The sequence below is a fragment of the Poromitra crassiceps genome (assembly GCF_964638095.1).
Source record: "Poromitra crassiceps genome assembly, chromosome: 1".
NCBI classification, from domain to species: Eukaryota; Metazoa; Chordata; class Actinopteri; order Beryciformes; family Melamphaidae; genus Poromitra; species Poromitra crassiceps.
The window spans coordinates 31655759-31672541 of NC_139623.1; the positions used below are offsets into that span (position 1 = coordinate 31655759).

The following is a 16783-nucleotide window of genomic DNA, read 5'->3' on the forward strand; positions in this document are numbered from 1 at the left end:
GGAGATACAGAACCCCCAAAACCCGGACAAGCAGACTACGAAATAGCTTCATCCCCCAAGCCACCAGACTCCTAAACAATAAACAGATCTACCCCACCATTATGACCAGCTGCTAAGATAACATGTACAGATTTATTTATGGGCAACTGCAATATATAGACAAAGACTTGTAACTGCTAATTAACATAACATATAAAGATTATTTATGGGCATCCGCAATATACGGCACAGACCCGGAAAGCACCGGAACAGATGACAATAACGATGACAATGTTCTGATGTTAATGTACCAGTTTATGGGGGTAAAATGGTGTCAGATCAGCTGTAAATGGACAGATTATGATTCACAAATAGATAGTACAATCTGTAAACACATAACACGATCCACAAATGTGAAACCCAACTCACAAATATATTTAAAATCCACAAACACACACACCATCTGATACACTCTGAAAATCCACACACACACACACACACACACATGTGAGGAATAACTGGGCCATGTGAGACTGGAGACCTTGAACGTAAATTACAATAGCCTCATTCTCTCTCTCTTCCTCTCTCTTTCTTTCTCTCTCTCTCTCTCTCCCTCTCACTCTCTCTCTCTCTCTCTCCCCCCCCTCTCTCTCTCTCTCTCTCTCTCTCCCTCTCGCTCTCTCTCTCTCTCCCTCTCGCTCTCTCTCTCTCTCTCTCGCACACACACAAGCACATATTTTTGTTTTTTATTACCGGAGCTGGTTAGGAACGTTTCGCAGTCTGTGGAGTGATTAAATCCAAAGCTCGGCTGAGTCGAGGCATTCTCCCAATGCTCTTCTTGAGAAAAGTCTCCCGGCTCTCTTCTCCCAGGATGTAATGAATAGATATATATTTTGTATAGTTTATGTGTTGTCTTTGCTGTCAGCTGTTCTTTGTTTAGATAGTTTTAAAGTGACACATCTACATATACATCTATCCATCAGACCCAACCCTCTTTCCGGCCCACAGTCTCTGTTTCTCTCTCTCTCCACCTATCATTCTTTCCCCCCATCCATTTGCATCTTCCCACTCTTACCCTCATTTCTTTCTCTCTCTCTCTCTCTCTCTCTCTCTCTCTCTCTCTCTCTCTCTCTCTCTCTCTCTCTCTCTCTCTCTCTCTCTCTCTCTCTCTCTCTCTCTCTCTCTCTCTCTCTCTCTCTCTCTCTCTCTCTCTCTCTCTCTCTCTCTCTCTCTCTCTCTCTCCATAGTTAATACAAGGCAGATTTGTTCTCTAGCCTAGTAGATAGAGAGACTGTCACACTATACCCAGAGTAGGGTTGGGCATCGAGAACCAGCTCCAAAATTCTGATTCCAAAAGGAACTCCAAAGGAATCAAAATTCCAAAAGAATCAAAATTCCAAAGGAATCAAAACTCAAAAGTTTCAACAAAAAAAAAACCCTCATACTTACTGTACAGTAAAATCCGAGTTCTTACCCAAACATATTAAGTGGCGGACATGGACTGCTACATAAGGTGTATATTAAAAATGTAATACAAAAGAATAAGATAAACTGTTGATGTTTACAAAAGTCAATACTAAACAACAAGCAATGTTATGATAATACGAACATGACTTGTGTAGTGTTTGAAAGATATTCTGTGGAATAAGCATGTGAACTATTTTGCCCCCTTCCTCAAAGAATCGCAATTGAGAATCGTTAAGAACCATGAATCGATAAGCAGAATTGGAATCCGAATCTGAATTGTTAAAATCCAAACGATACCAGCTCTAACACAGAGGGGAATATTTGGTAGTTTTGTGAGGTCAATCTAAACTCTTACTTTCTCCCACCCATCTTATTTTTGCAGTTTACTTCCTTACATGGATTTAATGATGTAAATTACACACTGCAAAAACGACTAACTTGGAAAATCTACTTCCCCTTGTATCCCAAAGCTAGGCTTTAGGTAATGCTATTTTTTAACATTCACTATTTCACCAAGCTGTAATTAGCACAACATGGACCAACTGTTTCCTGGATGAGATCACTTGAAACTCATTAAGGACAACACCAGTATAGCTCTGGCTATGTGGTTGAGAAAAAGCACTTTAACGCGTTTACAGACACACATAAAGTACAACTGTGAGACTTCTGTATCTCCGCATTATACATGAAAGATTTTATGGGTGTAAGAAGTTGAAATAAGTTCAACAGAGAAATTATTACAGTAACAGAGCTACTGCCATAACCACAGCCAAATCAGAATAATGAAGTGAGAAAATCCAAAAGCCATTCTGTGAACCAAGAGAATAACTTGAGAAATGGTAGACTCAGACTGTTAAATTTAAAGCCTTGGACAGAATGCCCTTCAGGAAATTATAGTTATCACAGCCAATGAACGTTCAAGTTTTTCCTAGGTGGAATTTTTAGCCCTGCTGTTGACGTTGGACACGTTGTCTGGGCCGAGGTAAGTGGTTCAGTCTGTCCTGGGCTGGGTTCAAACTTGGTGCGTCATGCTGCTTTTGCCACAAATGAAAAGTAAGCAGACAGAAATATCCACATGCTCTCACCCTGTGGCTCTTTTTAGCTGTCTGAACTGTAATGAGCGAATTTTCAGAGAAATACAAATAATCCACACCACAGATGCCATCAAGTCTTCTGGAAAAATAAAATAAAATAAAATAAAATAAAATAAAATAAAATAAAATAAAATAAAATAAAATAAAATAAAATAAAATAAAATAAAATGTAAAATATTTGACAACATACTATTGCCAATCTCAAGTCCACCAACTTCAATTCCAGCAGGAAACCTTTTCATGTTCTTCTCCTGCTCATGGCAAGAGGAAAAGATTCAGAGAAAGTGCACATTAGAGATCAAAGAGGATGAATGGGAGGGAATGGAGGTGAAGGCCTGTCCTAAGGCCATTCAATTCCCCATCACTTTACATCTGCAGGGAGGCAGCGGTGTGTATGTGCGGTTGTTGTCACAGTGTGTCATTAATTTCAAATAATCAGACAAGAAACTGCTGCATTATCGACACATCTACACATTTCTGGTGACTCCATCTTTTCCTGAGAAATGACTTCATGAAGATTGGTTTCATATGCCTTGTTCAGGCATATGAAACCAATGACCCCTGGTGGAAAAATCAATGAAGTGCACTCTCATCCATTGAAATTTTTTTCTTTTCTTTTTTTAAGAAAACATTGCAGCTGTTGTTCATATTTAACTGGTGATTTCCTGACTGGCCAATAGACAATTTAGCAATTTCAGCACTTTTACTATTGGTGCTGACATCGATACACTGTCTATAGTTTTGTACATTGCTGCAAAGTTGATTATGTCAGCATATCAAACAACTGCATAGCAGTATTAGGGTTTCCACTTCTAATGGATGCTTTTCTACACAACAAAATGGAGTTATACATCTGATTCACAATATTTTTGTATATTGAAATAACTATGACACTGTTATGGTATAGTATTATTTGCTTGTACTGTCTTAAATGGATATTAGCCTGCCCTACTGTAAGTCATTACAGTTAATTAGGTGGCCCAAAGATAGGGTGACCAGATGTCCAACTCTATGTGGGACTGCCCAGCATTTTCATGCCTTTTCCCATGTCCCACATATTGAGATAGTGTCCCAGATTCAGATTGGCTCGAGCAAGTTTTCAAAAGCCAAACCACTGAGACACGCACGCACGCACGCACGCACGCGCGCGCACACACACACACACACACACACACACACACACACACACACACACACACACACACACACACACACACACACACACACACACACACACACACACACACACATAAAAAGGATATGACTGTTTGCTTTGTTTGGGTTCCTGCCCATGTAGGGGTAGAGGGAAATTAGGATGTTGACATATTAGCAGAACTATCAGGTCGAAAACAATAGATATGGATGTTCCAATAAGTAAAGCGGAGAGAAATCAATCATTAAAACATATATGCAGAAAGTATGAAGAGCACTGGAATTTAAATTAAACAGGTAGGCCTCTGAAGAAGGTTGTAGTAGGAAGTAGGCTGGGCAGGAACTGGAAGGAAGAGACAGTCTTGACCCATCTCAGGATAGGACACACTGGATTGGACACTTAATAGAATAGGAAAACACCCAACTGGCATTTGTGCATATTGCAGCAATCTGGAAACTGTTCAGCATGTGTTGCTGGAATGTGAGAGTTATGAGGAGAGGAAGGTACTGAAATCAGCATTCCAGAAAGCTATTCTTCACTGTAGGGACTAGGAAAAGCAATAAGAGGAGTAGGCTATACAATCAGTTAATAAGAAACTTGGTTAATCGATAGGATTCAAATATATTTATTTTATTTTCATATTTTATTTTCTGTCAGGTGGCGGCAGAGCCATGTAGATAGAAGAGTCCTGACATCTCCATTCACTCCAATGGACCAGTTTTTTTTACTCTCAAGAGTTCCAGGAAGTAAGGTCCTGGATTAAGCAGCACTGTTGCAGCAAAATGGACAGTTTGTGTTGTACTCTGAACGTTTTTTTTTCCTTGAATCAAATTGTACATTATCAGCTTTATTTTAGCATGCAAAAGTAGCGCGAGAGACCCGTTCCTGGCTGTTCATTGGCTAATGAGTCTCGCATTTTGGTCCTCCACTGACGCCACTATCTCTCTAGAGGACACTAGGTGGCGGTAATGCACCCCTAAGCTGGCTGCCAACCGCCAATCAAATTTAAAGAAGAAGAATGACGTCAAACACATGCGCCAAAATTTACCACGTGGGAAGATTTTTTTTTTTTTTTGTAGAGGTAAACAACCGCAGTGGCGCTTTCTTGCCTGTTAACGAACGTGAAAAAACGTTGTTTCTTTTATTGACAAGTCTTACGAAAAAGCCCCCAAGGCTTTCTTTGTTAACACTGCTTTGTTCTAGACCATGCCCCACGACCCCGACCCTCCTCCGGCTAAAAAATTCAAGCCGGGGTCTGCCTTCTTCCGTCTCGATAAGAATAAACCTGGAATGCTGCTGCCTAGAAAGGGAAATGCATCCACTCCAATAGACATCCAGAGGAAGCACCTTCCCATCTACCAGGCGAAACCTCAGCTACTGAACCAGCTCCGACAGCTCCACAATGCTGTCCTGATAGGTAATGTAACACTGGGCCGACTAGCCCCATAACGTGACGCTGCTACTGTACTCCGATAATATTCTCGTACAGCAGTCATCGTCACACAGCGTTCGAATCTTCAATAGGTGGAACACGCTGTTAAAAAGCTCTCCTACCTGTATCCGACCTCCGATTGCAGATCCGAAGATATGATAGTCCACCTAGTGAAGCCAGTAATTTAGCCGGCGCTGTTAAAATGATACTGCTTGCAAACAACTGTTTAGAAGCAGTCTTTGTACAGCCTGTGCTGAATTTACAGCAGGGTGTGTTTGATCTCACTGTGTTCTGTAAATGTAAAATGTGCACTGTTCAGAGCATATGTCACCCCCCTTGTATATGGCTCATCTATGGTCCCATTACAGAGTGAAAAGCATGCAAAGGCTTAAAGTGGCATACAACGATGCTATGAGGTTACTTCTCCGTGTTCCCAGGTGGCATAGTGCCAGTCAGCTGTTTACCTCTGTTTATGTGCGTGTGCCCACCTGTGAGGCTTTGTTAAGGCGACTCATGTACAATTTTATGCAGCGCCTGGAAGTGTCAAACAACAGCATTATAGTGGCGCTAACAAACCATAAAGAGCTCTTACCGGGTCACGTCCAGGCTGCGCAAGCACTGGCTCAGCAACTTGCTACTGATTAGGTAGGAGTGCACTACAGTACTTTTATTGCACTTTTATTGCACTATTGTATTTTATTTTATTAATCTCTTTTTCTAAATTTTTCCCATGTTGTATGTTATTGTATGATACATCTATGTGCTATGGACTTTTGTCTGAAATAAAGATTATACTATACTATCATGGTGCACCGCTTGCACGCGGCGAGCAAACAACACATGCAGTCACATGGAGACGGCGGCTGTCAGTGATCAACGCAAATCCAGCGCACCTGGGAAGTAAAACATGTCATGAAATACTCAAACTCCCAAGGTTCCTGTCAGCACTAGGAAGCTTCTCCTGTCCTCAATAGGCACAGGCTGTGCAAAGACTGCTTCTAAACGGTTGTTTCACGCAAGCAGTATCATTTTAACAGCGCCGGCTTAATTACTGGCTTCACTAGGCGGACTATCATATCTTCGGATCTGCAATCGGAGGTCGGATAGGGGTAGGAGAGCTTTTTTAACAGCGTTTTCCACCTATTGAGGATTTGAACGCTTTGTGACGATGACTGCTGTACGAGAATATTATCGGAGTACAGTAGCAGCGTCACGTTATGGGGCTATGGGCCGACCAGCTGCTGTAACATTAGCTAAGGCTACTCCGTCAGCCCTGAGTTGCTGTTACAACTAAACGTTACTGATCTCCGTGAAGTGAGCAACAATCTCCCACAATTTGACTTCTGGTTTAGCGATTTTAACCCTAACCCCCTAACCCACACCCTAAACCTAACCCTGATCCTAAACCTAACCCTAAGACAACCTGAAACAACCGCACCCTAAAATGGTTGCTGGCTTTATCCTGCTACGTTACTGCAACTACATTAATCCACTAAGTATGCTATTGTAATCAAATGTATTTTTAGTGCATTTGATTGTCCGTATATTAACTGTCCTTGACTAATTCAAACATACCCCTACTACTTTATTTCATTTTCACTTTAGTATAGTGACCGCAGTGAAATAGTACGGCACTTTACATCACATGTATGTGACATAGATTATTACAATTTTGAATTATTTCAATGTATAAAGTGAGGTGAGGTCACGACAAAACAAAACGGATACGTAATAACTTTTGATTCAGAATTGTATAGGTATAGTAATGTTACCTTTTCTCTCTGCTGGATCAGGGGAGACTGGCTCTGGAAAGACCACTCAGATCCCACAGTATCTGTATGAGGCAGGCATCGGGAGACAGGGCATCATTGCTATCACCCAGCCCCGTCGAGTTGCTGCTATCTCACTGGCAGGAAGGGTGGCAGAGGAGAAGAGGACTCCGCTTGGCAAGCTGGTATGTAGAGTTAACTCCAGGTCTGCGGTGGCATGCTGGACCATACAATATAGTGCCCAAATGCTACACTGTTATCCTTACTCGTAGATTGTATTAGTCCATCAACATACAGCAAATCAATGTAATTCTTTTCAGGTTGGCTACACAGTGCGTTTCGAGGATGTCACCTCTTCTGAGACAAAGCTGAAGTTCATGACAGATGGCATGCTGCTGCGCGAGGCCATCGGAGACCCCTTACTGCTGCGCTACACTGTGGTGGTGCTGGATGAAGCCCATGAGCGCACCGTGCACACTGATGTGCTGTTTGGAGTGGTCAAGACCGCTCAACACAGGCGCAAAGAACTGAATAAAGTTCCCCTGAAGGTAGGAGGACATTGGAGATTGTCCTAGCTTCAATAAGATTTGTTATTTTCCCAACAAACTGGTTAATCTCAGCGCGCTTCGAGTGTGCGGTAGAACAGGAAAGAACAAAAAAACGGCACCCACAAGTCAACTTCATGTACGCTGATGGTGGCTCAAGGCTGAAACGTGTACATTTCTTTGCCCCAAATAAATAAGAAACGTTGACTTGTGTGTGCCAGTTTTTTGTTCTTTCCTGCTCATAAAATAAACCATGCTTGTTCTAGATTGATTCCTTTGAACTCATTTTCTGCTTCACAAATTCTTATCTTTACAAACATCTTACTATATTGACAACCCTATGGGATTTTTTCTTCTTCTTTATAACCCTCACAGGTCATAGTGATGTCAGCCACTATGGATGTGGACTTGTTCTCTGAGTACTTTAACAAGTCTCCTGTGCTGTACCTGGAGGGCAGGCAGCACCCCATTCAGATCTACTACACCAAGCAGCCGCAGTCAGACTATCTCCAGGCAGCACTGGTCTCCATCTTCCAGATCCACCAGGTATGCTCTGGCCCTAGACTGGAGAGGGGCATCTTATATTTAATATTGCACCATCATTGCTCCAACATAGACAGTCTTTATTGCAATGCAAATGTTACATAAAACAAGAAAAATATAAAGTTTTGTTCTATTTTAGTAGATCCAATCTACTCCAAAGCCAGAAACTGGACACTAAAACATGCACTAACATTAACTTGTTGGGAATGTGTCATGTTTCTCTTAGTCAGCGTAACAGAACACGCACTTGTTGTTTGTGTGCAGGAAGCACCTCCATCCCATGACATCTTAGTGTTCATGACGGGTCAGGAGGAGATCGAGGCTCTGGCCAGGACTTGCCGGGACATTGCCAAGCACCTGCCTGACGGCTGTGGTCCCATAGTGGTTGTCCCCTTGTATGCCTCTCTGCCCCCGGTACAGCAGCTAAGGGTCTTCCAGCAAGCTCCCAAGGTAAAGGCAACTGTGTACTTGCTGCAGAAACAATTTTCAGCAGGTTTGTACAGACAAAAGAACACATTTGTGGAAGAAGAGAAAAAAAACATCACATTGGCTTCAGACTGCGGGCCTGCTGGGCAAACTAGTCAAATTTTTTGTGTTCTGCCCTCAGTGTGTTACCATCTGCAGTTGGTCAAAATATCACATCATTGGTTGTCCTTCTTTGTTGGTATACCGCTGCATTAAGGGTAGGAGTGCCTGTAGCAGCAGTACATGTTATAACTTCAGATGATAATGTGTTCCATTAGCAGCAGTACATGTTATAACTTCAGATGATAATGTGTTCCATTGAACAGTTTGGCAGTGTGATAACACAAATGCTTGCCTTTTATTATTTTAGAACTATATGATGCAAGTTAATCTCTGTATGTGTTTTGTTGACCTTTTGCCCTTTTCCAGGGATGTAGGAAGATTATCCTCTCAACCAACATTGCCGAGACATCGGTTACAATCTCTGGGATCAAATTCGTCATAGACACGGGGATGGTGAAAGCCAAGCGCTTCAATCCTGGTTAGATTCTTCATACCCACATACATACAGATATTGGTGTTATGACTAGCTGAACCCAAAAATGTTTTATTTTATTTTAGTTCACATACCTGGGTATTCTTCAGTGCACCTATTTAATAATGTATGCAAAAAAAATCACAAAAATTAAATTTATTTAGTTTTTCACACTTTTTCACATCAAAAGTTCATTTTTCAAGATTTAATTCATAACAGTAATCTACAGTTTGCTGACGTCACATTGCACTATCAAATTTCAACCAATCATATCATGGCAGCTGTCAATCAATCTTCATTTCGAGGGGGAAATTAAAAAGAAAACAAAATAAAACAAACTGTAATGTCTTCATTTGATGTAGAATGCAAAGACATAAACTGGCTCATTCAACTTGCATTCCAGGAATAACGTTACCATACGCGGTAGAGGTCTTCATGGCCGGGTACAAAATCACGGACCCGGGAAAATTTGTGCCCAGACCCGGAGTGGACCCGTCTTTTATTAGAAATCTGAGACCCGGCCCCATTCAGATCAGAGAAATATTGAGGCAGAGACTAGCGGTGCCAACATCAAAGTTGCTTGCTAACTGCTACAAGTTGTATATTAAATGAAACTTTGTGCATCTTTATTAACTAACGTTATAGCATTCTGATGATGAGGATGCTGCCTAGCTGCTGTCGGACACTGCCTGACCATGACGTAATGCCATTCATCCTTGTCAAGAAATTTGTAATAAAATAAGAAATCCAAGTTTTCTGTTATTCTTCTTACTGATTGCAAAGCCACGTGGCTAACGTTAAAGGCAAGGGATACGTCGCCAACGTCTTCACTGTGCGTGCATTAGAAAGTGTTTTTCACAGTGAAACCGTTAACGCTTGTTAGATAGCAGTACAGTGGCAGTCTCTATGCTACCGCCGTTCAGTCGCCCAAATACACACACAACGGCACTGGAAACAGTCACATAAATGTTGTGACTTGTGTACTCACCATGCGATCAGCAAATAATAATCCAAAGTATGGGAAACAGTAATTTTCAAAGTAAATCCATAGCGAGAGGAACTAGCAAGAGGGTTACCTCTTTGCAACGAAAATAATTTCCTCATTTGCCTGAGGCGCATGTGTATGCATGCCCTCTCATGCACCTCATGTAAACGAGGAAGTAATTTTCGTTGCAGATGGGAACGCTCTTTGCTAGTTATTTTCGCTATGGATTTACTTGCAGTTTGTGACAACAAGCCTCACGTGTGCTGTGTTTTCATGCGTTTCTCTCGTGATCAGCGCTAATCATGGGTCTTCTCGGATCCACTCGGGTATTACACATAAGGATAAATAGACCCGGGATCCGTGGTGATAGAATCCGACCCGACCTGGACCCTAATTGACCATAAGAAATATGGACCCGTCCCCGTACCGCTCTCGGGTCGGGTCCCGGGTCCGAGTAGACCCGTGAAGACCTTCCAGGCGGGCACTGCAGGCAGCACTCATGCATCGGATCCTCTGCTCCGGTCCACAAGGAAACAGCTGGCTGCCTGCTTCTCTGTGGATCCCACTCGTGTAGCGCCACAACAAGCTGAATCCCACTCGATTTGGGGGCGGAACACGCCAGGATTGGCCAACGCCAAATCCAGTCCCCAGAATTGTCAAATCAAATCATCGACACGCTATGGCCCGCCTCTCAACTCTGTCATCTCAGACAAGATTTGTTTCGGATGGTTTTCAGTCTGATACGTCTCCGAGCCTCGCGCCACATGGGTTCAGGTCGTCTTTAACTCATTCCCCGCCATTGACGTGATAGTACGTCAACCCGTCTTTTCACCGCCATGCGATGGATGGCGCTCTTGGCCATCTTATGAAGTGCTTTCATACTCGATCAAATTTGCCTGTATTAATTTAAAGAATGATAGTGTAGTGCTCAAAAATGTATATAACTAGAAATCTGTTTCTAGGGTGGAGACTCTGGAGGAACTACACCTTCTAATGACTTTCCGGCAGACTGGAATGCCTTATGGCACATTGCTGCCTCTCACAGTGTCGTCTTCTCCCTACTTATACTCCCACCACTTGCCTCAGACAGGAAGGAATTATTACATCACTGATGACGTCACAATTGCTCAAGTGACATCACTGATGATGTCACTGACATTACTTCCGTCACAAATTGTGACTGACACCACCACAGACACCACGTAGCCAATTTTAACTAAAGATATTGCCTTTTTTAGGCCTGTAGCCAGCCTACTGCTACTAATAATGAATACAAAACAATTAACTGACATTCTACTCTTAGCCGTAAAATAAACCTTTTTCTTGGGTTAGAACAAGCAAAATGCCTGTAGGATTATATTATATATTTTGGATTGTCAATGTTGTTTTTAACAACAGTAATTGATCGTATAAAATGCATTACTTTTAATACACCCGATTTATTCAGTTATTTTGCTCTCATCTTTTTGTGTTTTGTCTGACTGTCAGAAAGCGGTCTGGAGGTGCTGGCAGTGCAGCGGGTTTCCAAAGCCCAGGCATGGCAGCGGGCAGGCAGGGCTGGCAGAGAGGACTCTGGCTCCTGCTACCGGCTCTACACAGAGGAGGAATTTGACAACCTCATCCCTATGACAGTGCCTGAGATACAGAGGTAGCCTTATGGAGATCATTAATCGCAGTTTCTGCTGTAATCTGCAGGAATGGTGTTCTCTCCCACTGGTTGATTTATTTGGGTCATTGTGATTGAATGGCATGCCTTTTTGTTCTTTCTCTCGTGTGTGTGTGTGTGTGTGTGTGTGTGTGTGTGTGTGTGTGTGTGTGTGTGTGTGTGTGTGTGTGTGTGTGTGTGTGTGTGTGTGTGTGTGTGTGTGTGTGTGTGTGTGTGTGTGTGTGTGTGTGTGTGTGTGTGTGCGCGCGCGTGCGTGCGTGCGTGCGTGCGCGCACTCTGCAGGTGTAACTTGGCCAGTGTGATGCTGCAGCTCTTTGCTCTAGGGATTCCAGATGTGATGAATTTTGATTTCATGTCCAAGCCTTCCCCAGGTAAAATGCCGCCCATCATTATACATCAATGTGCCCTGTCTTAATAGGCAGTCCAGGACGGGAGGTAGGCTGTAATAACCTGCTGTGATGACTGTGCTTTATCCCAGAGGCCATTCGTTCTGCTGTGGAGCACTTGGAGCTGCTGGGAGCAGTGGAGAGGAAGGAGGGGCAGCTCTCCCTCACTGCCCTGGGAAAGAAGATGGCTAGCTTCCCTCTGGAGCCTAGATATGCCAAGGTAAGATATGCTGGGAAATGCATAGCCTTCTACAAATAGCTACTGCACTCTAATCTGTGTATACTTATCAGGGTTCCCGCAGGTCCTTTGAAATCCTTGAATGTTTGTGAATTTGAGAGTTTTTGAAAATAGACAGACATGGGTAATTGAAAGTGCTTGAATTTATGTTTTGTGCAAGAATAGAAATGTAAGTTATTTTGATATACTGTATGCTTTTTACTTAATGTTGGTAAATAAGTTTAACACAGCACAGTTGTGAATTGTTCACACATTCAAGCCTCTCTCTTTTAATTGCAGACCTGCCAACCTGCACGCATTTTTCGTAGCAGGCACACATTTTGGCATGTGTTGTGAATCTGCTTCTCATGTGGTCAGACCCTCAGACTAGCGATAACCTGACCAATCCGACTGACAAAAGCAACAAGTCTAGCCAATCAGAAGAAGAGTAGGGCGGGTCTTGACTTCCCCATGCAAGCGAGCTACTTCCCATCTGCTAAACTCAGCTCCTGCTGCAGCTTTCTAAGATTAAAATATTTAATTAGCCACTCTTAATAACATATACAATGCGGGCTGGAGGCTCCGGAGGCCCGGCAGAGTGGCTGGGAATTGGCTGGGGAAGGGAAACATTGCGGTATGCCATGTTTGGTCCTTGAACTTGAGGGAATTGGACCTGGAAAGTCCTTGAATTTGATGTTTAAGAAGGTGTGTGAACCCAGGGCTTATGTTCTAAACCAGTGATTCTCAAACTTTTTTGGTTTCAGTACCCACTTTCCCTGATTACTGAATCCAAGTACCCCCTTTACCTGACTACAACATTTTGCTTGGAAAACTGTAAGAGAAAACTATAGTATGATGGACTGATAACCCACCTTTTGAAGAATGTAACATTACAAAATAAGAAATTATGTGAAAGTTGCAATTAGTGCCTCCTGAGCAGATTTATTTTAACGTTTAATTTACTTTCATGATTTATTCTAATCTACATTTTTCCATTTTCCCTTCTTTCAAGTACCCCCTGTAGTACTTCCATGTACCCCTAGGGGCATGCGTACCCAAGTTTGGGAACCAGTGTGTTCTTTTGTGTTCGTAAAGGAATATTTCACCCTTGGATACTGTTACACATATACAGGATCATCAATCAGTGATGTTCAATGCCAGGAGTTATTTTGTGATGAAGTTGTAATTTACTTTTTGGTGTACCTACGTTCCCTCGCTATTGATTTGAAACTTCCATTCACTATCTTGTTCTTTCAGAAGTTCTATCTCATTCTCCAGAAACCTCTGTAAATAAATGTAGATACCGGTAAACACTTTCTACACTTTCACACTAAGTATGTGTGAAAAGATATGTTTTTTTTTTTTTACTTTTTTTTTTTTGACAAATGACGAGAAGTTTAGAGTTGGAATGTAGTGAGCTGTGAGCCCACTACCCAGCCCAGTGACTTTAGGGAAAAGCTTCTCTGACTTCTTCTCTCTCTTTCTCTCAGACCATTCTGTTGTCCCCAGACTTCTCCTGTTCTGAGGAGATTTTGAGCATCGTGTCCCTTCTGTCGGTGGACACGGTGCTGTTCAACCCTCCTGCCCGGCGGGAGGAGGTGCTCGCAGCGCGCAAGAAGTTCACCTCCAGCGAAGGAGACCACATGACGCTCCTCAACATCTACAGAGCCTTCAAGAAGGTCAGCGGCAATAAGGTGAGTGTAGCTCGATCATTACAAGTATAAAATAAAGGGAAAGCAAGTTCTTTGGCTATTTATGGCTAAGATATTGAAGATTGATCATGTAATCCTATGTATGTGTCCCATTCCAGGAGTGGTGTCGAGAGAACTTTGTTAACAGCAGGAACATGAGCCTAGTGAGAGAGGTCCAGGCCCAGCTCCGAGAAATCTGCCTTAAGGTACACAAGTGCAAATCCCTACAACTTCTTCTGTTCTGTCTTTAAACATTCTGCTCCATGCAAGTTACTGGGATATGAAGGTATTTTTAAATAAATTATGAATTATGCATTATTATATTTCTACTGTCATGTCCATCACACATTTTTTATCAGCCCTATTGAGATTGTAGTCCTGCAAACATCTGTTGTTTTCATATCTTTGGTGCAGAGACATTACCCAGCTGAGCTTGCAAACTAAATAGACCTAACTAACACATCATGTCTGTCCGCTCATTTGCCAGCTGAATTTTAAGCTGGAGTCGTGTGGTGCGGACACGAGGAGCGTTCGCCGCTGCATGGCCCATGGGATGTTTGTCAATGCTGCAGAGCTCCAACCCGACGGCACCTACATGGCTCTGGACACCCACCAGCCTGTGGCTATCCACCCCTCCTCTGTCCTGTTCCAGTGCAAGCCAGCATACGTGGTCTTCAACGAGCTGCTGCACACCTCCCGCTGCTACATGAGAGACCTGTGTTTGGTGGATGCAGACTGGCTGTTGGACGCAGCACCAGAGTACTTCTGCCGCCGCAAACTCCACCCCGCCAAGAGCTAACCAACGGAGAACCAAGACTGCTGCTAAACCAAATCTCTCCAAAGACATCTTCCCCTCCTCAGCCAGTGACGGTAAAACCGGAATAAATCTTTGACTCCTTATTCTATCCACACAGCTGAATGATGATAAAGAAACATACTGGTTGCGTACCACCGTAAACCATAACACTGTCTGGATTTCTCTACCTCCAAATTGACAAGCATCTTTTAAGTGTCGCTGCAGCAAACGTCTGCACATCAAGGCCTCACAACTTCCAATTCCTCCTGACTGTAATTCAGATTTTAAGACCGGTCTTCTCTCCATTTCAGGTTTCACGTTTGATGCTTGAGTTCTTTAAAAATGTGCATGCTTTCTTTCTTTTTTACCCCACAGGAGCATGGCACAGTTCTTCAGCTATGCATAGTCTTGGGCTGATATGATTTATCTGTTCACTTGCTTATAGATCAAAAGAATCTTACCGCAGCGATGGCTGAGGGATTTTGCTATCTGCTGAAACTCAGCAGAGTGCACCTCATCGTGTGCACACTTTCACAAAATATTGAGACAGTGCCTGCGTTTACATGGACTTGAGTATCCCGGTTACTGTCAGGGTTTGAGTGTCCCGTTTTTGTGTTTGCGCATGTAAACATCATATCCCGATTTCAGAAACCTGGATAAGCCCTTATCCCAGTTTTGAGAAACCCGGTTATGCTAGCTGGAGTACTCGGGATATTGGTGTATGTATACCCCGTATCCTGGCTTCTGACTGCAGCAGCTATGGCGTAGCCACGGGTGTGCCTGTGCCACCCAAAGAGGCAGCTGGCACACCCAAAAAAAAGCTACAAACCACCTCAACTGGCTCCTTTCTATGCGAAGGAGCAGCAGCTCTACTCTGAGTACCTCACGGATGACTGAGCTTCTCACCTTATCCCTAAGGGAGATGCCAGCCACCCTCCTGAGAAAACCCATTTTGGCCACTGGTAGCTGCGGTCATTGATCATCATGGCCCATCCTTCATGACCATAGGTGAGGGTAGGAACGAAGACCAGTAGATCGAGAGCATTGCCTTCTGGCTCAGCTCTCTTCTCGTCACAACCTCACATACTGACAAGTGACAACAAATGTATGCAACGCATGGAGATCATAGTTGTAGATCTGATCAGGTCTTTCATACATTGTAGAATGTAAATCAAACTGTTGAAGGAATAGAATGGATGCTCCTCTTTTTTTCTTTTTTTTTTACTCAGGATTGTACAATGGGTACCTGAATAACTTACAAAACTATTTCTATGAACTATTTTCAAAATATCAAACCAAATGCATTTGGGGTTGCAGTAGAGATACATTAGACAATGTTCCCTAGAGAGGTTATATGTGGTTATTGAATCTGTTGTGGGTCATACAGCGGAGAAATGGACCTTTACATCTGCATGCACTATTGTTAAGTTTATATGTTTGAATGCACAGGGCTTAAAATTCTCAGGCACCATGCCTCATTTCAGGCATAGGGCAAGGTTAAATTAATACATTATTATATAATTAATCAGATAATTTAATTTCAATACATCCTGGACAACTTTTCAGGGTTACAAATCATTTATTGCTTTATTCACATCTGAATACATGTCATAAAGAGTACATTATAATATGAAGACTTGGGATTTGACTTGGACTTGCAAAAAATGACTTTTGAGCACCTTGAACAATTGTCTATCCTTTGGCTGATGCAGATCATGCACAGTGAATGGTGATCATCAGGGTGGGAATTTCGTCATTTTAGGGGTAAGGCCATCTGGCCTTTGGCGTCACACTTATTTTTAGGGCACCAGGGCACAAAGGCCATTGCTCTATTGACGTTGTGAAGAGCGATTTTTCTGAAATGTGTGTTAAAATGAGCCACTTACACATCCTTTGCATAGGGCAGGCTATATTAAACTGAGACCATTGATGCTTTTAAAGCAACTGACTGACTAAAAAAAAAAACTACTAACCTAAACTAAACTTGTACCACAGTTCCTTCAGAATTTGTAGTTGTCATAGACTGTGCTCCATAGTTGATTGCTCTATTGCTGACAAAA

General features: G+C 42.7%; 1 protein-coding gene across 1 annotated transcript; it reads left to right on the top strand.

Moving 5' to 3' along the window:
* Positions 1–4899: 4899 nt before the first annotated feature.
* Positions 4900–14964, top strand: dhx33 (DEAH (Asp-Glu-Ala-His) box polypeptide 33; the record flags this gene model as incomplete). The annotated part of the gene is made up of 12 exons (XM_083644073.1): positions 4900–5110; positions 6919–7079; positions 7215–7442; positions 7815–7985; positions 8247–8432; positions 8877–8988; positions 11456–11615; positions 11916–12004; positions 12112–12239; positions 13727–13930; positions 14047–14133; positions 14415–14964. The coding sequence occupies 12 exons, from the start codon at positions 4900–4902 to the stop codon at positions 14724–14726; spliced, it is 2049 nt and encodes a 682-aa protein (XP_083500199.1). The 3' UTR covers positions 14727–14964.
* Positions 14965–16783: the final 1819 nt, after the last annotated feature.